The sequence below is a fragment of the Scyliorhinus torazame genome, chromosome 4 (genome assembly GCF_047496885.1).
Source record: "Scyliorhinus torazame isolate Kashiwa2021f chromosome 4, sScyTor2.1, whole genome shotgun sequence".
NCBI classification, from domain to species: Eukaryota; Metazoa; Chordata; class Chondrichthyes; order Carcharhiniformes; family Scyliorhinidae; genus Scyliorhinus; species Scyliorhinus torazame.
Genome location: NC_092710.1, coordinates 23,231,361 through 23,257,908, shown reverse-complemented (window position 1 = coordinate 23,257,908; position 26,548 = coordinate 23,231,361). Strand labels below are relative to the sequence as shown.

The window sequence follows — 26,548 nt, the reverse complement described above, 5'->3', positions numbered from 1 at the left end:
TGTCTCTCCCTCACTCGCACCTCTCCCTCTCTCTCCTTCTGTTGCTGTCACTCTCACTATCTCTCGTGCTCTCCCTCTCACGACCTCTCGCTCTCTCTCCCCCTCACTCCCCACTCCATCACCTGCCTCTCGCTCTCACCGCTCTCCTTTACTCTAGCCTTTCTCTCACACCTCTCTCTCTCTCTCACCTCCCTCCTTCTGTTGCTCTCACTCTCACCATCTGTCTTGCTCTCACTCTAACGTTTCACTCACCCTCACCTCTCTCACTCCCCTCTCTCACCACCCCCCCCTCTCTCTCCCTCATTCTCCCCCTCTCTCTCACTTCTTTCTCTCACCTCTCTCTCCCTCACTCTTACCTCTCTCCTCCCCTGCCTGTCCCTCTCTCCCCCTCACTCTCCCCCTCACTCTCTCCCTCTCTTTCTCTCTCCCCCTCTCTCCCACCTCTCTCACGCTCACTCTCTCTCCTGTTGTGTTGGGTGTTCCGATACACAAACGAACCAACGCGGTTGTCGATGGTACAACTCGGTTTTATTATTCTGTACAATAATAACTATTAACCTCTAGCTGTGGTTCGTACTTCACCAGCTAACCTGTGGACCCAGCCCTAGCACTATCTTAGTGAGGCACTCAGCACATGGTCTATGTCTGAGTGGCACGCTGTGAGCTCTGTGCCCTGAGCTAGCTCCTGGTAGAGTGAGCAGGAACTGTGGTGTTCCCTGTTTTATAGTGCGTGTGCTCTCACTGGTGATTGGCTGCGATGTTGTGTGTGTGTTGGTTGGTCCAACTGCCTGTCCATCAGTGTGTGTGTGATTGCACCATGATATGCTGATGTGGATATCATGACATCCCCCCCTTTCACAAGGATATGTGCCTACATGCTAATAAATAGAAATGTGTACTGAGTGCATCTGAATATGTGTGTGCAATATTTACAACATGTACATGAGGCTAAACTATATACAGAGGAAGGTGTCAGGTGCAACAGAGCCACGAGGTTGTACCAATAACAAAACAAGAGCAATCATCAAATATCGAAAGAGAACTCCTGGAACAACAAGAAAGAAACACGTTAACAGTATTGCAAAACAATTCAGTGAGTCCAATGTGCAAACAGGCTCATAAGTCCAGCCTATTAGGTGGACGAGGAATTTGGGTTTACCGCCTCAAGGGTGGGTCAGGATCCACCGGCTGAGGAATGGGCCTGGCCACGGGCGAGAGAGGAATAGGCAGAGTGGCAGGAAGCTCCACGAAGTCAACATCAGGGACAACAGGAGGGCGTGGCACCGGTGCATGATCACATAGCGATCGTGGAAGCAGCCGAAGGGCCCGCCGATTACGCCGGCGAATGGAGCCATCAGGCATGCGAACCAGGAACGAGCGGGGAGCCACGTGGCGGAGAACCTCGGCAGTTGCCGACCAGCCACCCTCCGGTAGGTGGATGCAGACGTTGTCACCAGGCGCCAGGGCAGGAAGATCAGTCGCCCGAGCGTCATGTGCCATCTTCTGCTGAGCACGCTGTTGTCGCATCCTTCGCAATACTGGAGCATGGTCGGGGTCAGGAACATGAATGGACGGCACAGTGGTCCTGAGGGTGCGGCCCATCACCAGCTGGACTGGCGAGAGGACCGTGGACAGTGGGGCCGAGCGATAGGCCAGCAGGACTAAACAGAAGTCAGATCCGGCATCAGCAGTCATGCAGAGGAGCCGCTTGAGATATGGACGCCCTTTTCCACTTTGCCATTCGACTGGGGATGCAAGGGACTGGACGTCACGTGTGTGAAGCCGTATGAAGCGGCAAAGGAAGACCATTCTTGGCTCGCAAAACAGGGCCCGTTGTCAGACATGACGGTGAGCGGAATGCCATGGCGAGCGAAGGTTTCTTTGCATGCCCGGATGACAGCTGATGACGTTGTGTCGTGCAGGCGTATGACCTCCGGATAATTGGAAAAATAGCCAATTATAATGACATAGTCCCTGCCGAGCGCATGAAAGAGGTCCACACCCACCTTCGCCCAGGGGGACGTGACCACCTCATGGGGCTGAAGCGTCTCAGGGGGTTGCGCCGGCTGAAATCTTTGGCAGGAGGGGCAGTTGAGCACCATGTTGGCGAGGTCGTCGCTGATGCCCGGCCAGTACACAGCCTCTCGGGCCCTCCGCCTGCACTTTTCAACCCCGAGATGGCCTTCGTGCAGTTGTTCGAGGACAACCGGTGCATGCTGTGTGGGATCACAATCCGGTCCAACTTCAGGAGGACACCATCAATGACGCCAAGTCGTCCCGGACATTGTAGAATTGTGGGCACTGCCCCTTGAGCCACCCTTCCGTCATGTGGCGCATCCCACGTTGTAGAAGGGGGTCAGCCGCAGTCTCACGGCGAATGTGGGCCAGACGGGCACCAGTAGCCGGCAGATTGGCCGATGTGAAGGCTACTTGTGCGTCGACCTGACAAACAAACCCCTCTGATTCGGGCGGTGTGTTCACTGCTCTGGACAGGGCATCCGCGATGATGAGGTCCTTCCCGGGGTGTAGACAAGTTGGAAGTCGTACCTCCGGAGCTTGAGCAGAATGCGCTGGAGGCGAGGGGTCATATCGTTGAGGTCCTTCTGAATGATGCCGACCAGGGGGCGATGGTCGGTCTCCACGGTGAACTGCGGAAGACCATATAGTCGTGAAACTTGCCGATGCTGGCCAACAAACCCAGGCACTCCTTCTCGATCTGCGCATAGCGCTGTTCTGTGGGGGTCATGGCGCCCGAGGCAGAGGCGACCGGGGCCCATGATGCAGTGTCGTCCCGTTGCAGGAGTCCCGCCCCAATGCCGGACTGGCTGGCATCAGTCGAGATCTTTGTGTCCCGAGCAGTGTCGAAGAACGCCAATACCGGGGCGGTGGTGAGCTTGACCTTGAGCTCCTTCCATTCCTTCTGGTGTGCGGGCAGCCACTGGAACTCCGTAGCCTTCTTCGCCAGGTGGCGAAGAGCCGTTGTGTGCGAGGCAAGGTTGGGAATGAACTTCCCCAGGAAGTTGACCATCCCGAGAAAGCGCAGCACTGCCTTCTTGTCTGCCGGCTGCGGCATGGCTGCGATAGCTGCCACTTTGTCGGCATCCGGCCGCACCCCTGACCGGGATATGTGGTCCCCCAGAAACTTTAGCTCAGTTTGGCCAAAAGAACACTTGGCTCGGTTGAGGCGCAGGCCCTGATCTCGTATCCGCGCAAAGACGCGCTGGAGACGACTGATGTGCTCCTGTGGTGTGGTGGACCAGATGATAACGTCGTCGACGTAGACGCGCACCCCTTCGATGCCCTCCATCATCTGCTCCATGATGCGATGGAACACCTCGGAGGCCGAGATGATGCCAAACGGCATCCTATTGTAGCAGTACCTGCCAAAGGGAGTGTTGAAAGTGCACAGCTTCCTGCTGGACTTATCCAGCTGAATCTGCCAAAAGCCCTTTGAGGCATCAAGCTTGGTAAAAATTTTAGCCTGGGCCATTTCGCTCGTGATCTCTTCCCGTTTGGGTATGGGGTAGTGTTCCCTCATGATGTTATTGTTCAGGTCTTTCGGGTCGATGCAGATCCGGAGCTCGCCGGAGGGCTTCTTAACGCACACCATGGAGCTGACCCATGGCGTGGGCTCCGTGACCCGGGAAAGCACTCCTTGGTCCTGCAGGTCCTGCAGCTGCTGCTTGAGGCGGTCTTTGAGTGGTGCTGGGACTCTACGAGGTGCGTGAATGACCGGGGTGGCGTCCAGTTTGAGCCGTATTCTGTAAGTGTAGGGCAGTGTGCCCATGCCCTCCAAAACCTCCTGGTTGTGGGCGAGGAGCGAGTGGAGCTGTGCCCTAAAGTCTGCATCCGGGAAATCGGACGTGCCTTCTGGAGACAGAGTGTGTACCCGCTGAACGAGGTGGAGGATCTTGCACGCCTGTGCGCCGAGCAGAGAGTCCTTCGAGGATCCTACGATTTCAAATGATAATGTGGCTTTGTGTGAGTTGTGTGTAACCTCGAGCTGGCAGGACCCCATGGCCGGGATAACATTTCCGTTATAATCAACCAGCTGACAGTGGGATGGCCGAATTGGTGGTTTAACCTTCAAGGTCTGGAAGGCTGACCATGCGATGAGATTGGCGGAGGCACCAGTGTCTAAACGGAATGTGATTGGTGATCAGTTGACCGTTAGGGTGGCACACCATTCATCGCCCGGATTAATGCTGTGCACTGGCATCGGCTGATGGGTCCAACTTGTGGAAATCCGGTTCCTGTCTATTACCGCAACGCGGAAGGGTTCCCGGTCGTCGGTATCTCCGGTCTGCACGTCGTCAGGGTATGACTCGGTGTATGGGGGCTGAATCGCCCGCACGTCCCTGCGAGGCTGGCGGAATTGCGGAGAGTTGGCAGGTTGAGCTGCTCGACAGCAGGCAGTGTAGTGACCCATCCTGCCACAGCAGAGGCATTGTCGCGCTTTGGCCGGACATTGCCGCTTTAAGTGGGCGGAGCCACAGTTGCTGCACGTCGTGACGTCATGGCATTCGTTGCGCCACTGCGCATGCGTGGTGCGGTCCTGCGTAGAGCGCGCCTGCGCGTCACGTCCCTCTGCGTCCCCTCTTTTGCCGCGTACAAGCGCGGGAGGCCTCGGAAAGCGCGAGAAATGGTCGCCCTCGTCCGGGCCGCGGGCCGGGAGGAACTCGATCGACTGGACCCGCTCGGCCGCGTAGGACCCCTGCCGTGCCGATTCGGCCGCCTGGAATTGGGAGTACCGGCTGGTCGCGTTTTCGTGGAGGACGCAGGTCTCGATGGCAGTCGCTAGGGTGAGGCGCTTTATTTTGAGGAGCTGCTGGCGTAGGGTGTCCGAGGTGACCCCAAAAACTATCTGGTCCCAAATCATTGAGTCGGAGGTGGCCTCATAGCTGCAGGACTGCGCGAGAATACGGAGGTGTGTCAAAAAGGATTGGAAAGGCTCATCCTTACCCTGCAGGCGCTGCTGGAAGAGATACCTCTCGAAGCTCTTGTTAACTTCCACGCTGAAATGTTCCTCAAATTTTAGAAGGACCGTCTTGTACTTCGTCTTGTCCTCGCCTTCCGCGAATGCCAGGGAGTTGTAGATGTGGATGGCGTGTTGCCCCGCCGTGGAGAGGAGGAGGGCGATCTTCCTGGTGTCCGATGCATTCTCCCTGTCTGTGGCTTCTAGGAAGAGCTGGAAGCTCTGTTTAAACAGCTTCCAGTTGACGCCGAGATTTCCAGCGATTCGGAGCGGCTGCGGCGGGCTGATGGTGTCCATGGCGCAGGATATCGGATCTCTGAAGAGGTGCAGGTAGGTCTCACAGTCGCTGGCGAGTTTCCAGTCCTGGTATCATGTCGTGTTGGGTGTTCCGATGCACAAACAAACCAACGCGGTTGTAGATGGTACAACTCTGTTTTATTGTTCTGTACAATAATAACTATTAACCTCTGGCTGTGGTTCGTACTTCACCAGTTAACCTGTGGACCCAGCCCTAGCACTATCTTAGAGAGGCACTCAGCACATGGTCTCTGTCTGAGTGGCACGCTGTGAGCTCTGTGCCCTGAGCTAGCTCCTGGTGGAATGAGCGGGAACTGTGGTGTTCCCTGTTTTATAGTGCGTGTGCTCTCACTGGTGATTGGCTGCGATGATATGTGTGTGCTGGTTAATCCAACTGCCTGTCCATCAGTGTGTGTGTGATTGCACCATGATATGCTGATGTGGATATCATGACATGTCCCTCACTCTCACCGTCACTCTCTCCCTCTCTCTCCCTCACTCTCCCTCACTCTCTCAAACCCTCTCTCTCTCCCTCTCTCACCCTCACTCTCACCCACTCCCACCTCTCTCTCTCCCTCTCTCTCTCCCTCTCTCTCCCACTCTCTCTCCCTCTCTCTCTCCTCACTCACTCTCTCCCACTCTTTCTCCCTCTCACACTCTCCCTCTCTCCCTCTAATTCTCCCTCTCAATCTCACACTCCCCCTCTCTCTCACCCTCACTCTCTCCCTCCCTCTCTCTCCCTCTCACACCCCCTCTCTCTCACCCTCACTCTCCCGCTCTCTCACCCTCACTCGCCCACTCACTCACTCCCACTCTCTCTCTCTGTCCCTCACTCTCACCCTCTCTCTCACACTCTCCCTCACTCCCTACCTCCCTCTCACTCTCTCACCCCCACTCTCTCCCTCCCACTCTCCCTATCTCACCCTCTCCCTCACTCTTTACATCCCTCTCTCCCTCTCTATCCCTCTCTATCCCTCACTCTCTCCCTCCCACTTTTCCTCTCTCCCTCACCCTCTCACCCTCACTCTCTCCCTCACTCTCACCCCCCCGCTCTCTCCCTCTCTCTCTCCATCTCTCTCACTCTCACCCCCTCTCTCTCCCACTCTCCCTCTCTCTCACTCTCTCCCTCTCTCTCTCCCTCTCTCCCTCTCTCACTCGCACCCTCTCTCTCTCCCTCTCTCTTACTCTCACTTGCACCCTCACTCTCCCTCTCTCCCTCTCTCTCTCCCTTTCTCTCACTCTCACTTGCACCCTCACTCTCCCTCTCTCTCTCCCCCTCTCCCTCTCCCCCTCTCCCTCTCCCTCCCTCACTCTCACCCACTCCCACATCTCTCTCTCTCTCTCCCACACTCTCTCCCTCTCAATCTCACACTCCCCCCTCTCTCACGCTCCCTCTCCCTCTCTCTCACGCTCACCCTCACTCGCCCACTCACTTACTCCCTCTCTCTCTCTCTCTCTCCCTCACTCTCACCCTCTCTCTCACCCTCTCTCTCTCCCTCACTCTCTACCTCCCTCTCTCCCTCTCTCTCCCTCCCTCTCTCCCTCCTGCCCTCCCTCTCTCCCTCTCTCATCCTCTCTCTCTCACTCCCTCGCTCTCTCCCACTCTCTCACCATCACTCTCTCCCTCTCACTCTCCCTCTCTCTCACCCTCACTCTCACTCTCACTCTCACTCTCCCTCTCTCCCTCTCCCTCTCTCTCACCCTCTCTCTCACTCACTCTCACCCTCACTCTCCCTCTCTCCCTCTCTCTCACTCTCACGCTCACTCTCTCCCTCTCTCTCTCTCCCTCTTTCCCTCTCTCTCACTCTCACCCTCTCTCTCACCCTCGCTCTCACTCTCACTCTCACTTTCACCCTCACTCTCTCCCTCTCTCTCACTCTCACTCTCACTCACTCTCTCCCTCTCTCTCATTCTCACTCTCCCTCACTCACTTCCTCTCTTCCTCTCTCACTCTCTCTCACCCCCTCTCTCTCCCTCTCCCTCTCACCCTCACTCTCTCCCTCTCTCCCTCTCTCTCTCTCCCTCCCTCTCTCCCTCTTTACCTCTCTCTCACTCTCACTCTCACCCTCACTCACACTCTTACTCACTCACTTCTTCTCTTCCTCTCCCACTCTCACTCTCACTCTCTCCCTCACTCTCTCTCTCACTCTCTCACCCTCTCTCTCTCCCTCACTCACGCTCTCACTCACTCACTCTCTGTCTCTCTCTCCCTCTCTCCCTCTCTCCCACCCTCTCTCTCTCCCTCTCTCTCTCCCTCTCTCTCACCCTCTTTCTCTCACCCTCTCTCTCTCTCCCTCTCTCTCTCTCTCTCTCACCCTCTCTCTCACCCTCTCTCTCTCCCTCTCTCTCACCCTCTCTCTCACCCTCACTCTCTCCCTCTCTCTCCCCCTCACTCTCACCCACTCCCACCACGCCCTCACTCTCACCTCCCTTTCACTCTCACTCCCTCTCTCACCTCTGCCTCTCACTCTTACTCTCCCTCTCCTGCCTCTTTAATACCCTCACCAGTTTGAAATTCTTTCCCAATTTCAGTGAGACCTTCTCCAACAAGACATTGAAAGTGCCTCCCCTCCCCGCTGCCTCTTTCCCCCTCCTTCTCTCCTCTCCCACCCTCGCTTCCCTTCCTCTCTCCCGCCCTCCCTCACCTTCTCCTTGTTAATACGCTCTCTAATTGCCCCTTGCAGCAAGACCTATTGCAGTCAGAGATTGAAGATTCTCAGCTCCAAGTTCCACCTCCACCTCCTGGTCAATGAGAAGAAGGAATTTGTTGACCTCCAGATTGCCTCTCACAGTGACTTCTACAACGTTGGCAAGGTGAGCTCACAGAGAAGGGGGGTCAACGCTCAGGGGCAAAGGAAGGCGAGTAAAGGGGGGGGGTGGGGGGGTCAGGTTTGGGGTCAGGGAGCTTCCACTCGGCGACCCCAAGTGAAAGGGAACTCGGGAGGGAGCTCAAATGGATGTGTGAATTATCCTGTGTCTCTCTTTGTGTCTCTCCCTGTGTCTCTCTCTGTGTCTCTCTCTATGTCTCTCTCTGTGTCTCTCTCTACATCTCTCTCCATGTCTCTCTCTGTGCCTCTCTCTGTGTCTCTCTCTCTATGTCTCTCCCTGTGTCTCTCTCTCTGTCTCTCTCTGTGCCTCTCTCTATGTCTCTCTCTATGTCTCTCCCTGTGTCTCTCTCTCTGTCTCTCTCTGTGTCTCTCTCTATGTCTCTCCCTGTGTCTCTCCCTGTGTCTCTCCCTGTGTCTCTCTCTGTGCCTCTCTCTCTATGTCTATCTCGGTGTCTCTCTCTATGTCTCTCTCTGTGTCTCTCTCTGTGTCTCTCTCTATGTCTCTCCCTGTGTCTCTCCCTGTGTCTCTCTCTGTGCCTCTCTGTGTCTCTCTCTCTATGTCTATCTCGGTGTCTCTCTCTATGTCTCTCTCTGTGCCTCTCTCTGTGTCTCTCTCTCTATGTCTCTCTGTGTCTCTCTCTGTCTCTATCTCTATCTGGTCTCTTTCAACGTTTTGCTCAATGTATCTCATGGTATCTCCCTCAATGTCTCTTTGTCCGCGTCTGTCTGTGTCTTGTCTCTCTCCCTGTTTCTTTCTCGCTCTGTGCATCTCTTTCTCTGCCTGCCTCTCTGTCCCCGCTCTCTCTCTAACTCTTGCTCTCTGTCTCTGCATTTCTCTCTCCCTCACCCTGTTTGTTCCCCTCCCTTCCTCACTTTCTTTCTCTCATTCTGTCTTTGTCTCACTCTTTTATTTCCTCTCTCGGCCGCTCTCTCCATCTCCCTCTCTCCCTTTCACCCGCCACCTCGCTCCCTCCCTCTCTCTGACTCTCTCTCTCTCCCATCCTCTGCCTCACACTCCCTGACTCCTGATGCTCCTTCTCCGTACGTGACAGGTGGACACACACATCCACGCAGCAGCCTGCATGAACCAGAAGAGGTTCCTGCAGTTCATCTGCAAGACGTACGAGAGGGACGCAGAGCGGGTGGTGCAGGAGGTCGGTGGAAAGAAGACCACACTCCGCGAGCTGTTCCAGTGTCTCAAACTGACTCCAGAAAACCTGGACATCGACGCTCTCAATATGCGCGCAGTAAGTGTGGCCCATGCTGCCGGTGGTGAAATATCGATGGCCGGACTAGAGTCAGGAGAGACCCAGGCTTCAATCCCGGCCCAGTGCTGAGTTAGTCTGATCACACCCGGTGTAGGGTACTCAGAGCTTCACATAGACCAGGAAAGGCTCAGGCTCCAATCCAGGCCTATACTGCTGAGTTAGCCTGATCGCACCCGGTGTAGGGTACTCTGAGCCACATAGAACAGGAAAGTCCCAGGCTCCAATCCAGGCCTATACTGCTGAGTTAGCCTGATCACACCTGGTGTAGGGTACTCTGAGCCACATAGAACAGGAAAGTCCCAGGCTCCAATCCAGGCCTATACAGCTGAGTTAGCCTGATCACACCCAGTGTAGGGTACTCTGAGCCACATAGAACAGGAAAGTCCCAGGCTCCAATCCAGGCCTATACTGCTGAGTTAGCCTGATCACACCCAGTGTAGGGTACTCTGAGCCACATAGAACAGGAAAGTCCCAGGCTCCAATCCAGGCCTATACTGCTAAATTAGCCTGACCACACCCGGTGTAGGGTACTCAGAGCTTCACACAGAGCAAGAAAGGCCCCTGCTCCAATCCAGGCCTATACATCTGAGTTAGCCTGATCACACCCGTTGTAGGGTACTCAGAGCTTCACATAGAGCAGGAAAGGCCCAGGCTCCAATCCAGGCCCAGTGGTTACTCTGATCACACCCGTTGTAGGGTACTCAGAGCTTCCCACAGAGCAAGAAAGGCCCCGGCTCCAATCAAGGCCTATACAGCTGTTAGCCTGATCACACCCAGTATAGGGTACTCAGAGCTTCACATAGAGCAGGAAAGGCTCAGGCTCTAATCCAGGCCTATACAGCTGAGTTAGCCTGACCACACCTGGTGTAGGGTACTCAGAGCTTCACATAGAACAGGAAAGGCCCAGGCTCCAATCCAGGCCTATACCGCTGAGTTAGCCTGACCACACCCGGTGTAGGGTACTCTGAGCCACATAGTAAAGGCCATGGCTCCAATCCAGGCCTATACTGCTGAGTTAGCCTGATCACACCCGGTATAGGGTACTCAGTGCTTCTCACAGAGCAAGAAAGGCCCAGGCTCCAATCCAGGCCGACACGGCTGAGTTTGCCTGATTATACCCGGTCTAGGATACTGAGTGCCTCACACAGACCACGAAGGGCCCGGCTCCAATCCAGGCCTATACAGCTGAGTTAGCCTGATCACACCCGGTGTAGGGTACTGATAGCTTCACATAGAGCAGGAAAGGCCCGAGCTCCAATCCAGGCCTATACAGCTGAGTTAGCCTGACCACACCCAGTGTAGGGTACTGAGAGCTTCACATAGAGCAGGAAAGGCTCAGGCTCCAATCCAGGCCCAGTGGTTAGTCTGATCACACCCGGTGTAGGGTACTGAGAGCTTCACATAGAGCAGGAAAGGCTCAGGCTCCAATCCAGGCCTATACAGCTGAGTTAGCCTGATCACACACGGTTTAGGGTACTGGGAGCTTCACATAGATTAGGAAAGGCTCAGGCTCCAATCCAGGCCTATACGGCTGAGTTTGCCTGATCATACCCGGTTTAGGGTACTGAGAGCCTCACAGAGAGCAGGAAAGGCCCCAGCTCCAATCCAGGCCTAGACGGCTGAGTTAGCCTAATCACACCCTGTGTAGGGTACTGAGAGGTTCACAGAGAGCAGGAAAGGCTCAGGTTCCAATCCAGGCCCAGTGGTTAATCTGATCACACCCGGTGTAGGGTACTGAGAGCCTCACATAGAGCAAGAAAGGCCCAGGCTCAATTCCAGGCCTATAGAGCTGAGTTTGCCTGAACACAGCTGGTATAAGGCACAGGTTTCAATCCCGGCCTAGTTCTGAGTTACTCTGATCACACCTGGTATGCTACTGAAAGCCACGTATAGACACACACACACACATACCAGGAAAGGCCCAGGCTGCAATCCGGCCTAGTGCTGAGTGAGCCTGATCATACCCGCTGTGATTCTGAGAGCATTCTGAGAGCGAGGTGTGGACAGAGCAGGAAAGGCCCAGGCTCCAATCTGGCCTAGTGCTGTTGATCAAAACTCGCCTGAGGTCAAGACAGTAAATTCAATGGATCGCAAATATATTCTGACTGACTCAGTTCTGACTTTCTAATTCCAGGACCGGGAAACCTTTCAGAGATTTGACAGGTTCAATGACAAATACAATCCAGTTGGAGCCAATGAGCTTCGTGCATTGTACCTTAAAACAAACAACTTTATCAAAGGCGAATACTTTGCAGATTTGGTCAAGGTAAGGAGATCGGAGTGAGTGTGCAAATATCTCAGTGAGAGAGGGATTGAGAGACACCAGTCAGTGTACAGATATCTCCCTGAGAGAGAGAGGGGACTGAGAGACACCAGTCAGTGTACAGATATCTCCCTGAGAGAGAGAGGGGATTGAGAGACACCAGTCAGTTTACAGATATCTCCCTGAGAGAGAGAGGGGACTGAGAGACACCAGTCAGTGTACAGATATCCCCCTGAGAGAGAGAGTCTGAGAGACACCAGTCAGTGTACAGATATCTCCCTGGGAGAGAGAGAGGACTGAGAAACACCAGTCAGTGTATGTGGTAGTATGCATTAGGGGTCATGTGGGACTGTGAAGCCGTGATGTCATTGGCTGACAGATCCCGGGTCCTGGTTGGCTGTTGACCTCTAGCTCCGCCCTGAAGGCGGAGTATAAGAACCAGGAGTTCTCCCCCACAGGCCAGTCTGTTACTGAACTGCGGGGTACAAGTCACGCTTAATAAAGCCTCATCGACTTCATCTCTATTTGTCTCTCGTGAGTCTTTGTGCGCTACAATTTATTAAGCGTGCTTAAAGGACTATGGAGCTCAGGATCATCCCGGAATGCCAGAGGATCAGCCCCCACGCAGTGAACTCAGCAGCAGTTTTCAAACCCTGCAGACTTGTTTCGAGGCCTACCTCAGAACGGCCCCCGGCCGGGTCACAGAAGACCAGAAACTACAGGTCCTGCGCTCGAGGGTAAGCCCGGAAATTTTCCCTCTCATCGAAGATGCAGAGGATTACCAGACGGCGTTCGCAGCACTAAAGAGCATCTATGTTCGCCCAGTGAACCAGATCTCCGCACGCTACCAACTCGCAACGAGACGGCAAAGCCCAGGAGAATCGATAGATGAATTCTACGCCGCGCTACTAATTTTGGGACGGGCCTGCAGCTGCCCGCCGGTAAACGCGATTGAACACACGGACATGTTGATGCGCGATGCTTTTGTCGCAGGTATGAACTCTCCCCAAATCCGCCAAAGACTTTTAGAAAAAGAGTCGCTGGGACTCTCAGAGGCACGGGCCCTTGCAGCCCCCCTGGATGTAGCCGCGCGAAACGCCCGCGCGTACGGCCCCGACCGCGCGGCAGCCCCTTGGGTTCTGTGGACCCCCGTCGCGACAAACCCTCCACCCCCCCCCACCCCACAGGCTTGCGCGGTTCAGACGCCAAGTCGTCCCGGGGGAGCCCGCTGCTATTTCTGCGGCCAGGTGAAACACCCCCGGCAGCGCTGCCCGGCCCGCGCAGCGATTTGCAAGAGCTGCGGGAAAAAGGGCCATTTCGCAGCTGTGTGCCGGTCCCGGGAGGTCGCCGCTGTCCCAGGAGAAGAAGCAGTCCTGCGCGTTTCTAACGCTCCCCAACCCCCCCAGTGCCCTATGTACGACCCGCAGGCGCAGCAATTTTGGGTCCCGGCCACCGCTGTCCCCGGAGAACAAGGAGTCCTGCGCGTTTCAAACGCTCCCCAACCCCCCCAGCGCCCCATGTGCGACCCGCAGGCGCCGCCATTTTGGGTCCCGGCCACCACGAGGGGAGGAAGGGCGCCGCCATCTTGGACCACCCCAGACCTGTGCGACGCATGGGGGCGGCCATTTTGTCCACCCCCGCCGCCATCTTGTGACCCCCCAGCCATGTGCGATGCATGGGGGCGGCCATTTTGTTCACCCCCGCCGCCATCTTGGACGGCAACAACGGACCCCAGTGTCGACGGCTCCACGGGGTTCGAGGAAGACGCTCAAGCACTACGATCACGTCTGGCCTCAATGACGCTGGACCAAGCACGGCCCCGGACGCTCCAGACGACGACAACGGTGCTGATCAACGGACACGAGACACCATGCCTGATCGACTCCGGGAGCACAGAAAGCTTCATCCACCCCGACACGGTAAGACGCTGTTTTTTGACCATCCGTCCCAGCGCACAAAAGATTTCCGTAGTTGCAGGATCCCACTCCGTACAGATCAAAGGCTACTGCATAGTGACCCTAACGGTGCAAGGGAGGGAGTTTAAAAACTACAGGCTCTACGTCCTTCCCCAACTCTGCGCGCCCACATTACTGGGATTAGATTTCCAGTGCAACCTGCAGAGCCTAACCTTCCAATTCGGCGGCCCAATACCCCCACTCACTATCTGCGGCCTCGCAACCCTCAAGGTTGAGCCCCCATCCTTGTTTGCAAACCTCACCTTGGATTGCAAACCCGTCGCCACTAGGAGCAGACGGTACAGCGCCCAGGACCGGACATTCATTCGGTCCGAAGCCCAGCGGCTACTGAAGGAAGGCATAATCCAGGCCAGCAATAGTCCCTGGAGAGCACAGGTGGTAGCAGTAAAGACCGGGGAGAAGCAAAGGATGGTCATAGACTATAGCCAGACCATCAACAGGTACACACAACTAGATGCGTACCCTCTCCCCCGCATATCCGACATGGTAAATCGGATTGCCCAATATAAGGTCTTCTCCACCGTGGACCTCAAGTCCGCCTACCACCAGCTCCCCATCCGCCCAAGTGACCGCAAGTACACAGCCTTCGAGGCAGACGGGCGACTATACCACTTCCTAAGGGTCCCATTTGGCGTCACGAACGGGGTCTCGGTCTTCCAACGAGAGATGGACCGAATGGTTGATCAACATGGGTTGCGGGCCACGTTCCCGTATCCCGACAATGTAACCATCTGCGGCCACGATCAGCAGGACCACGACGCCAACCTCCAAAAATTCCTCCAGACAGCTAAAGCCTTGAACCTCACGTACAACGAGGACAAGTGCGTTTTTAGCACAAACCGGCTAGCCATCCTGGGCTACGTAGTGCGCAATGGGATAATAGGCCCCGACCCCGAACGCATGCGCCCCCTCATGGAATTTCCCCTCCCTCACTGCTCAAAACCCCTAAAACGCTGCCTGGGGTTCTTTTCATATTACGCCCAGTGGGTCCCCCAGTACGCAGACAAGGCCCGCCCCCTAATACAGACCACGACCTTCCCTCTGTCGACAGAGGCTTGCCAGGCCTTCAGCCGCATCAAAGCGGATATCGCAAAGGCCACGATGCGCGCCATCGACGAGTCCCTCCCCTTCCAGGTCGAGAGCGACGCCTCCGACGTAGCTCTAGCGGCCACCCTTAACCAAGCGGGCAGACCCGTGGCCTTCTTCTCCCGAACCCTCCACGCCTCAGAAATCCGCCACTCCTCAGTGGAAAAGGAAGCCCAAGCCATAGTGGAAGCTGTGCGACATTGGAGGCATTACCTGGCCGGCAGGAGATTCACTCTCCTCACTGACCAACGGTCGGTAGCCTTCATGTTCGATAATGCACAGCGGGGCAAAATTAAAAATGACAAGATCTTAAGGTGGAGGATCGAGCTCTCCACCTTCAACTATGAGATTTTGTATTGTCCCGGAAAGCTGAACGAGCCGTCCGATGCCCTATCCCGCGGCACATGTGCCAACGCACAAATTAACCGCCTCCAAACCCTCCACGAGGACCTCTGCCACCCGGGGGTCACTCGGTTTTACCACTTTATCAAGTCCCGCAATCTCCCATACTCTTTAGAGGAGGTCCGTACAGTCACGAGGAACTGCCACATCTGCGCAGAGTGCAAACCGCACTTTTTCAGGCCGGATGGTGCGCACCTGATCAAGGCTTCCCGTCCCTTTGAACGCCTCAGTCTCGATTTCAAAGGGCCCCTCCCCTCCACCGACCGCAACACAAACTTCCTGAATGTAGTGGACGAGTACTCCCATTTCCCCTTTGCCATTCCCTGTTCTGACATGACCGCGGCCACAGTCATTAAAGCCCTGAACAGCATCTTCACACTGTTTGGTTGCCCCACATACGTTCACAGCGACAGGGGGTCCTCTTTCATGAGTGACGAGCTGCGCCAGTTCCTGCTCAGCAAGGGTGTAGCCTCGAGCAGGACGACCAGCTACAACCCCCGGGGGAACGGGCAAGGAGAGAGGGAGAACGGCACGGTCTGGAAGACCGTCCTACTGGCCCTACGGTCCAGGGATCTCCCAGTTTCACGGTGGCAGGAAGTCCTCCTGGACGCTCTCCACTCCATCCGGTCGCTACTGTGTACTAGCACTAACCAAACACCTCATGAGCGCCTCCTTGTCTTCCCCAGGAAGTCCTCCTCTGGAACGTCGCTGCCGACCTGGCTGGCGGCCCCAGGACCCATCTTGCTCCGAAAACATGTGCGGGCACACAAGTCGGACCCGTTGGTCGAAAGGGTTCGCCTCCTCCACGCGAACCCGCAGTACGCTTACGTGGAGTACCCCGACGGCCGACAGGACACGGTCTCCCTGCGGGATCTGGCGCCCGCCGGCAACACGCACACCCCCCCGACACCATTCACCCAACCCCCCCCCTTCCTGCCACCGCCGCACCCCGCGACCGCCCCCTTCCCAGGAGGATCGGTTCCCCTCCCCTCAGGCCCGACCAAGAATAAAGCCCAAGCTGAAACCGTAAGGCTCCCGGAGACGACAACACCGGAACAAGCACCACCACCACCACCGGGGCCGAGGCGATCGACACGGACGACCAGACCGCCCGACCGACTCGTGGCATCGGTGTAACACTACAATGTTGTGGACTTTAACGAGAACTTTTTTTTCTTTTCCCCCTTACGACCACTGTAAATAGTGCAAAACAAAAAAAAACCCTGTACATACTGTGATGACATGCAAAAGTTTTTCCTCCCAGGACCAGCCTTGTGAACCCTTACCACCATGCGAAGCATCACCCCGCCGGGTTCATTTTTGACAAGGGGTGAATGTGGTAGTATGCATTCGGGGTCATGTGGGACTGTGAAGCCGTGATGTCATTGGCTGACAGATCCCGGGTTCTGGTTGGCTGTTGACCTCTAGCTCCGCCCTGAAGGCGGAGTATAAGAACCAGGAGTTCTCCCCCGCAGGCCAGTCTGTTACTGAACTGCGGGGAACAAGTCACGCTTAATAAAGCCTCATCGACATCATCTCTATTCGTCTCTCGTGAGTCTTTGTGCGCTACAATTTATTAAGCGTGCTTAAAGGACTATGGAGCTCAGGATCATCCCGGAATGCCAGAGGATCAGCCCCAACGCAGTGAACTCAGCAGCAGTTTTCAAACCCTGCAGACTTGTTTCGAAGCCTACCTCAGAACGGCCCCCGGCCGGGTCACAGAAGACCAGAAACTACAGGTCCTGCACTCGAGGGTAAGCCCGGAAATTTTCCCTCTCATCGAAGACGCAGAAGATTTCCAGACTGCGTTCGCAGCACTAAAGAGCATCTATATTCGCCCAGTGAACAAGGAGATCGGAGTGAGTGTGCAAATATCTCAGTGAGAGAGGGATTGAGAGACACCAGTCAGTGTACAGATATCTCCCTGAGAGAGAGGGGACTGAGAGACACCAGTCAGTGTACAGGTATCTCCCTGAGAGTGAGGGGACTGAGAGACACCAGTCAGTGTACAGATATCTCCCTGAGAGAGAGGGGACTGAGAGACACCAGTCAGTGTACAGATATCTCCCTGAGAGAGAGAGGGGACTGAGAGACACCAGTCAGTGTACAGATATCTCCCTGAGAGAGAGAGGACTGAGGGACACCAGTCAGTGTACAGATATCTCCCTGAGAGAGAGGGGACTGAGAGACACCAGTCAGTGTACAGATATCTCCCTGAGAGAGAAAGGGGACTGAGAGACACCAGTCAGTGTACAGATATCTCCCTGAGAGAGAGGGGACTGAGAAACACCAGTCAGTGTACAGATATCTCCCTGAGAGAGAGGGGACTGAGAAACACCAGTCAGTGTACAGATATCTCCCTGAGAGAGAGGGGACTGAGAAACACCAGTCAGTGTACAGATATATCCCTGAGAGAGAGAGGGGACTGAGAAACACCAGTCAGTGTACAGATATCTCCCTGAGAGAGAGGGGACTGAGAAACACCAGTCAGTGTACAGATATCTCCCTGAGAGAGAGGGGACTGAGAAACACCAGTCAGTGTACAGATATATCCCTGAGAGAGAGAGGGGACTGAGAGACACCAGTCAGTGTACAGATATCTCCCTGAGAGAGAGGGACTGAGAGACACAAGTCAGTGTACAGATATCTCCCTGAGAGAGAGGGAGGACTGAGAGACAGCAGTCAGTGTACAGATATCTCCCTGAGAGAGAGGGAGGACTGAGAGACACCAGTCAGTGTACAGATGTCTCCCTGAGAGAGAAAGGGGACTGAGAGACACCAGTCAGTGTACAGATATCTCCCTGAGAGAGAGGGGACTGAGAGACAGCAGTCAGTGTACAGATATCTCCCTGAGAGAGAGGGAGGACTGAGAGACACCAGTCAGTGTACAGATATCTCCCTGAGAGAGAGAGAGGACTGAGAGACATCAGTCAGTGTACAGATATCTCCCTGAGAGAGAGAGAGGACTGAGAGACACCAGTCAGTGTACAGATATCTCCCTGAGAGAGGGGACTGAGAGACACCAGTCAGTGTACAGATATCTCCCTGAGAGAGAGGGGACTGAGAGACACCAGTCAGTGTACAGATATCTCCCTGAGAGAGAAAGGGGACTGAGAGACACCAGTCAGTGTACAGATATCTCCCTGTGAGCGAGAGGGGACTGTGAGACAGCAGTCAGTGTACAGATATCTCCCTGAGAGAGAGAGGGGACTGAGAGACAGCAGTCAGTGTACAGATAGCTCCCTGAGAGAGAGGGGGGACAGAGAGACACCAGTCAGTGTACAGATAGCTCTCTGAGAGAGAGAGGGGACTGAGAGACACCAGTCAGTGTACAGATATCTCCCTGAGAGAGAGAGGGGACTGAGAGACACCAGTCAGTGTCCAGATATCTCCCTGAGAGGGGACTGAGAGACACCAGTCAGTGTACAGATATCTCCCTGAGAGAGAGGGAGGACTGAGAGACACCAGTCAGTTTACAGATATCTCCCTGAGAGTGAGAGGGGACTGAGAGACACCAGTCAGTGTACAGATATCTCCCTGAGAGAGAGAGGGGACTGAGAGACACCAGTCAGTGTACAGATATCTCCCTGTGAGCGAGAGGGGACTGAGAGACAGCAGTCAGTGTACGGATAGCTCCCTGAGAGAGAGGGGGGACAGAGAGACACCAGTCAGTGTACAGATAGCTCCCTGAGAGAGAAAGGGGACTGAGAGACACCAGTCAGTGTACAGATATCTCCCTGAGAGAGAGGGGATTGAGAGACACCAGTCAGTGTACAGGTATCTCCCTGAGAGAGAGAGGGAACTGAGAGACACCAGTCAGTGTGCAGATATCTCCCTGAGAGAGAGAGGACTGAGAGACACCAGTCAGTGTACAGATATCTCCCTGAGAGAGAGGGGACTGAGAGACACCAGTCAGTGTACAGATATCTCCCTGAGAGAGAGGGGGGACTGAGCGACACCAGTCAGTGTACAGATATCTCCCTGAGAGAGAGAGGACTGAGAGACAGCAGTCAATGTCCAGATATCTCCCTGAGAGAGAGGGTACTGAGAGACACCAGTCAGGGTACAGGTATCTCCCTGAGAGAGAGAGAGGACTGAGAGACACCAGTCAGTGTACAGATAGCTCCCTCAGAGAGAGAGGGGACTGAGAGACACCAGTCAGTGTACAGATATCTCCCTGAGAGAGAGGGGACTGAGAGACACCAGTCAGTGTACAGATATCTCCCTGAGAGAGAGAGGGGACTGAGAGACACCAGTCAGTGTACAGATAGCTCCCTGAGAGAGAGAGGGGACTGAGAGACACCAGTCAATGTACAGATATCTCCCTGAGAGAGAGGGTACTGAGAGACACCAGTCAGTGTACAGATAGCTCCCTCAGAGAGAGAGGGGACTGAGAGACAGCAGTCAGTGTACCGATATCTCCCTGAGAGAGAGGGGGGACTGAGAGACACCAGTCAGTGTACAGATATGTCCCTGAGAGAGAGAGGGGACTGAGAGACAGCAGTCACTGTACAGATATCTGCCTGAGAGAGAGGGGACTGAGATACATCAGTCAGTGTACAGATAGCTCCCTGAGAGAGAGAAGGGACAGAGAGACAACAGTCAGTGTACAGATAGCTCCCTGAGAGAGATAGGGGACTGAGAGACAGCAGTCAGTGTACAGATATCTCTGAGAGAGAGAGGGTGCTGAGAGACACAAGTCAGTGACCAGATATCTCTGAGAGAGAGGGTACTGAGAGACACCAGTCAGTGTACAGATAGCTCCCTGAGAGAGACAGGGGATTGAGAGACACCAGTCAGTGTACAGATATCACCCTGAGAGAGAGGGGACTGAGAGACACCAGTCAGTGTACAGATATCTGCCTGAGAGAGAGGGGGGACTGAGAGACACTAGTCAGTGTACAGATAGCTCCCTGAGAGAGACAGGGGATTGAGAGACACCAGTCAGTGTACAGATATCTCCCTGAGAGAGAGAGGGGATTGAGAGACATCAGTCAGTGTACAGATATCTCCCTGAGAGAGAGAGGGGACTGAGAGACACCAGTCAATGTACAGATATCTCCCTGAGAGAGAGCGGGGACAGAGAGACACCAGTCAGTGTACAGATATCTCCCTGAGAGAGAGAGGGGACTGAGAGACACCAGTCAGTGTACAGATATCTCCCTGTGAGCGAGAGGGGACTGAGAGACAGCAGTCAGTGTACAGATAGCTCCCTGAGAGAGAGGGGGGACAGAGAAACACCAGTCAGTGTACAGATAGCTCCCCGAGAGAGAGAGGGGACTGAGAGACAGCAGTCAGTGTACAGATATCTCCCTGAGAGAGAGGGGATTGAGAGACACCAGTCAGTGTACAGATATCTCCCTGAGAGAGAGAGGGGATTGAGAGACACCAGTCAGTGTACAGATATCACCCTGAGAGAGAGGGGACTGAGAGACACCAGTCAGTGTACAGATATCTCCCTGAGAGAGAGAGAGGGGACTGAGAGACCCCAGTCAGTGTTCAGATATCTCCCTGAGAGAGAGGGGACTGAGAGAAACCAGTCAGTGTACAGATATCTCCCTGAGAGAGAGGGGGGACTGAGCGACACCAGTCAGTGTACAGATATCTGCCTGAGAGAGAGATGACTGAGAGATAGCAGTCAATGTCCAGATATCTCCCTGAGAGAGAGGGTACTGAGAGACACCAGTCAGGGTACAGGTATCTCCCTGAGAGAGAGAGAGGACTGAGAGACACCAGTCAGTGTACAGATATCTCCCTGAGAGAGAGGGGCCTGAGAGACACCAGTCAGTGTACAGATATCTCCCTGAGAGAGAGAGGGGACTGAGAGACACCAGTCAGTGTACAGATATCTCCCTGAGAGGGAGGGGCCTGAGAGACACCAGTCAGTGTACAGATATCTCCCTGAGAGAGAGAGAGAGGACAGAGTGACATCAGTCAGTGTACAGATATCTCCCTGAGAGAGAGAGGGGACTGAGAGACACCAGTCAGTGTACAGATATCTCCCTGAGAGCGAGAGGGGACTGAGAGACACCAGTCAGTGTACAGATATCTCCCTGAGAGAGAGGGTACTGAGAGACACCAGTCAGTGTACAGATATCTCCCTGAGAGAGAGGGGACTGAGAGACACCAGTCAGTGTACAGATATCTCCCTGAGAGAGAGGGGCCTGAGAGACACCAGTCAGTGTACAGATATCTCCCTGAGAGAGAGAGGGGACTGAGAGACACCAGTCAATGTACAGATATCTCCCTGAGAGAGAGGGTACTGAGAGACACCAGTCAGTGTACAGATATCTCCCTGAGAGAGAGGGGACTGAGAGACACCAGTCAGTGTACAGATATCTCCCTGAGAGAGAGGGGGGACTGAGAGACACCAGTCAGTGTACAGATATGTCCCTGAGAGAGAGAGGGGACTGAGAGACAGCAGTCAGTGTACAGATAGCTCCCTGAGAGAGAGAAGGGACAGAGAGACAACAGTCAGTGTACAGATAGCTCCCTGAGAGAGAGGGGACTGAGAGACACCAGTCAGTGTACAGATATCTCCCTGAGAGTGACTGAGATACTCCAGTCAGTGTACAGATATCTGCCTGAGAGAGAGAGGGGACTGAGAGACACTAGTCAGTGTACAGATATCTCCCTGAGAGAGAGGGGGGACTGAGAGACACCAGTCAGTGTACAGATATGTCCCTGAGAGAGAGAGGGGACTGAGAGACACCAGTCAGTGTACAGATATCTCCCTGAGAGAGAGAGGGGACAGAGAGACACCAGTCAGTGTACAGATATCTCCCTAAGAGTGACTGAGATACTCCAGTCAGTGTACAGATATCTGCCTGAGAGAGAGAGGGGACTGAGAGACACTAGTCAGTGTACAGATAGCTCCCTGAGAGAGAGAGAGGGGACAGAGAGACATCAGTCAGTGTACAGATATCTCCCTGAGAGTGACTGAGATACTCCAGTCAGTGTACAGATATCTCCCTGAGAGAGACAGGGGACTGAGATACACCAGTCAATGTACAGATATCTCCCTGAGAGAGAGAGGGGACTGAGAGACACAAGTCAGTGTACTGATATCTCCCTGAGAGAGAGAGGGGACTGGGAGACACCAGTCAGTGTACAGATATCCCCCTGAGAGAGAGAGGGGACTGTGAGACAGCAGTCAGTGTACAGATATCTCCCTGAGAGAGAGGGTACTGAGAGACACCAGTCAGTGTACAGATACCTCTGAGAGAGAGGGCACTGAGAGACACCAGTCAGTGTACAGATATCTCCCTGAGAGAGAGGGGACTGAGAGACACCAGTCAGTGTATAGATATCCCCCTGAGAGAGGGACGGAGAGACACCAGTCAGTGTACAGATATCTCCCTGAGAGAGAGAGGACAGAGAGACACCAGTCAGTGTACAGATATCTCCCTGAGAGAGAGAGGGGACTGAGAGACAGCAGTCAGTGTGCAGATATCTCCCTGAGAGAGAGAGGGTACTGAGAGACACCAGTCAGTGTACAGGTAGCTCCCTGAGAGAGAGGGGACTGAGAGACACCAGTCAGTGTACAGATATCTCCCTGAGAGAGAGGGGACTGAGAGACACCAGTCAGTGTACAGATATCTTCCTGAGAGAGAGGGGACAGAGAGACACCAGTCAGTGTACAGATATCTCCCTGAGAGAGAGAGGGGGGACTGAGAGACACCAGTCAGTGTACAGATATCTCTGAGAGAGAGGGTACTGAGAGACACCAGTCAGTGTACAGATATCTCCCTGAGAGAGAGGGGACTGAGAGACACCAGTCAGTGTACAGATATCTCCCTGAGAGAGAGAGGGGGGACTGAGAGACACCAGTCAGTGTACAGATATCTCTGAGAGAGAGGGTACTGAGAGACACCAGTCAGTGTACAGATATCTCCCTGAGAGAGAGGGGACTGAGAGACACCAGTCAGTGTACAGATATCTCCCTGAGAGAGAGAGGGGACTGAGAGACACCAGTCAGTGTACAGATATCTCCTGAGAGAGAGAGGACTGAGAGACACCAGTCAGTGTGCAGATATCACCCTGAGAGAGACTGAGAGACACCAGTCAGTGTACAGATATCTCCCTGAGAGTGAGAGGGGACTGAGAGACACCAGTCAGTGTACAGATATCTCACTGAGAGAGAGGGGATTGAGAAACACCAGTCAGTGTACAGATATCTCCCTGAGAGTGAGAGGGGATTGAGAGACACCAGTCAGTGTACTGATATCTCCCTGAGAGAGAGGGGACTGAGAGACACCAGTCAGTGTACAGATATCTCCCTGAGAGTGAGAGGGGACTGAGAGACACCAGTCAGTGTACAGATATCTCCCTGAGAGAGAGAGGACTGAGAAACACCAGTTAGTGTACAGATATCTCCCTGAGAGAGAGGGGACAGAGAGACACCAGTCAGGGTACAGGTATCTCCCTGAGAGAGAGAGAGGACTGAGAGACACCAGTCAGTGTACAGATATCTCCCTGAGAGAGAGAGGGGACTGAGAGACACCAGTCAGTGTACAGATATCTCCCTGAGATAGAGAGGACTGAGAGACACCAGTTAGTGTACAGATATCTCCCTGAGAGAGAGGGGACTGAGAGACACCAGTCAGTGTACAGATATCTCCCTGAGAGAGAGGACTGAGAGACACCAGTCAGTGTACAGATATCTCCCTGAGAGAGAGGGGACTGAGAGACACCAGTCAGTGTACAGATATCTCCCTGAGAGAGAGGACTGAGAGACACCAGTCAGTGTACAGATATCCCCCTGAGAGAGAGAGGGGACTGAGAGACACCAGTCAGTGTACAGATATCTCCCTGAGAGAGAGAGGACTGAGAGACACCAGTCAGTGTACAGATATCTCCCTGAGAGAGAGAGGGGACTGAGAGACACCAGTCAGTGTACAGATATCTCCCTGAGAGTGAGAGGGGACTGAGAGACACCAGTCAGTGTACAGATATCTGCCTGAGAGAGAGAGGGGACTGAGAGACACCAGTCAGTGTACAGATATCTCCCTGAGAGAGAGAGGGGACTGAGAGACACCAGTCAGTGTACAGATATCTCCCTGAGAGAGAGAGGACTGAGGGACACCAGTCAGTGTACAGATATCTCCCTGAGAGAGAGAGGGGACTGAGAGACACCAGTCAGTGTACAGATATCTCCCTGAGAGAGAGAGGGGACTGAGAGACACCAGTCAGTGTACAGATATCTCCCTGAGAGAGAGAGGGGACTGAGAGACACCAGTCAGTGTACAGATATCTCCCCGTGTTGGCTGAGCGACTACCTGTGCGATTTGAATTGTTTCTTTTGCCCCAGGAATTTGCGGATTCGCTCGATGACGCATCCAATCAGTTTGCAGAGTTGAGGCTGTCGATTTATGGGAGTCGCCCGACGGAATGGACGGACCTCGCTGATTGGTTCTTTTCTCAAAAAGCCTGCACTCCCAAAATCCGCTGGATGATTCAAGTGCCAAGGATCTAGTGAGTGGAATCCCCAAACACCAGGAACAGGTGGAGGCCATTCCAAGGGGCTGTTTAGCACAGGGCTGAATCGCTGGCTTTGAAAGCAGACCAAGGCAGGCCAGCAGCACGGTTCAATTCCCGTTCCGGCCTCCCCGAGCAGGCGCCGGAATGTGGTGACTAGGGGCTTTTCACAGTAACGCTTCGTTTGAAGCCTACCCGTGACGATAAGCCATTTTCATTTTCATTTCATTCATTCAGCCCCTTCTCCAGCCTGCGGGACAACCTGAAGCATTGTGCTGTCCCAACACAGGGCCCTGGAGATCGAGATAGATGCGACCTGGGGGGGGGTATGAAGAGAGGGACAGAGATGAAGGGGGAAGGTGGCAGATGTGCAGACAAACACGACAGGTAGGCAGCGGGAGAAAGAGGGAGACGGTTAGAAAGCAGAAATACAGAGAGGCTGACAGGGAAAGACAAAGAGGGGGCAAAGGGAGGGAAGCCCTGTCAATTACGAGGAGACGAGAGTAGAGAGTAATCGGGGCTTTATTAAGCAGAGATGTGTGGCTGGCACATGTACCTCGGGACAGGGCATTGGGGGGCTCGTTGAGCTTACCGGGGCGATACAAAATCTCGTAATTATAGGTGGAGAGCTCGATCCTCCACCTCAAGATCTTATCATTTTTGATCTCACCCCGCTGCGTGTTGTTAAACATGAACGCAACCGATCGTTGGCCAGTGAGGAGAGTGAATCTCCTGCCGGCCAGGTAATGCCTCCAATGCCGCACAGCTTCCACGATGGCTTGGGCCTCCTTTTTGACAGAGGAGTGCCGGATTTCGGAGGCATGGAGGGTGCGGGAAAAGAATGCCACGGGCCTGCCTGCTTGGTTGAGGGTGGCGGCCAGAGCGACGTCTGATGCATCGCTCTCGACTTGGAAGGGGAGCGTCTCATCGACCGCGTGCATCGCGGCCTTGGCGATGTCGGCCTTGATACGGTTGAAGGCCTGGTGAGCCTCGGCCGTCAGGGGGAAAACTGTGGATTGAATGAGTGGGCGGGCCTTGTCCGCGTAGTTAGGGACCCACTGGGCATAGTACGAGAAGAACCCCAGGCATTGTTTGAGGGCCTTGGGGCAGTGGGGAAGGGGGAGTTCCATGAGGGGGCGCATGCGATCGGGGTCAGGCCCGAGAACTCCGTTCTGGACCACATAGCCGAGGATGGCTGATCGGTTCGTGCTGAACACGCACTTCTTCCTGTTGTAGGTTAGGTTGAGGAGTTTGGCGGTGTGGAGGAATTTGAGAAGGTTAGCGTCGTGGTCCTGCTGATCCTGGCCGCTGATGGTGACGTTATCTAGGTACGGGAAAGTGGCCCGCAGTCCGTACCGGTCAACCATTCGGTCCATCTCCCGTTGGAAGACCGAGACCCCATTAGTGACGCCGAAAGGAACCCTAAGGAAGTGGTAAAGGCGGCCGTCTGCTTCAAACGCGGTGTATTGGCGGTCCGCCTTACGGATGGGGAGCTGGTGGTAGGCAGATTTCAGGTCCACTGCCGAGAAGACCCGGTACTGTGCAATCTGATTGACCATATCGGATATGCGTGGGAGGGGGTACGTTCGAGCTGCGTGTACCGATTGATGGTCTGACTGTAGTCAATGACCATCCTGTGTTTCTCCCCAGTCTTTACAACTACCACTTGGGCTCTCCAGGGGCTGTTGCTGGCCTCGATGATACCTTCCCGCAGCAGCTGCTGGACCTCAGACCTGATGAAGGTCCTGTCCTGGGCGCTGTACCGTCTGCTCCTGGTGGCGACGGGTTTGCAATCCGGGGTGAGGTTCGCAAACAGGGAAGGTGGGTCGACCTTAAGGGTCGTGAGGCCGCAGACAGTAAGGGGTGGTAGGGGCCCACCAAATTTCAGGGTTAGGCTCTGGAGGGTGCGCTGGACGTCCAGGCCGAGTAGCAAGGCAGCGCAGAGGTTGGGGAGGACGTAGAACCGGATGTCGCTG

The 26,548-nt window shown here is 54.6% G+C and overlaps 1 protein-coding gene across 1 annotated transcript in view; it reads left to right on the top strand.

Moving 5' to 3' along the window:
• LOC140410149 (AMP deaminase 3-like) overlaps window positions 1-26,548 on the top strand; it is a 207,368-nt gene that overhangs the window by 156,786 nt on the left and 24,034 nt on the right. Inside the window, exons 5-8 of the mRNA XM_072498109.1 lie at window positions 7,957-8,086; window positions 9,153-9,347; window positions 11,503-11,634; window positions 24,406-24,569. Of these exons, the coding sequence (XP_072354210.1) occupies window positions 7,957-8,086; window positions 9,153-9,347; window positions 11,503-11,634; window positions 24,406-24,569 (621 nt within the window). The remainder of the gene's footprint in view (window positions 1-7,956; window positions 8,087-9,152; window positions 9,348-11,502; window positions 11,635-24,405; window positions 24,570-26,548) is intronic.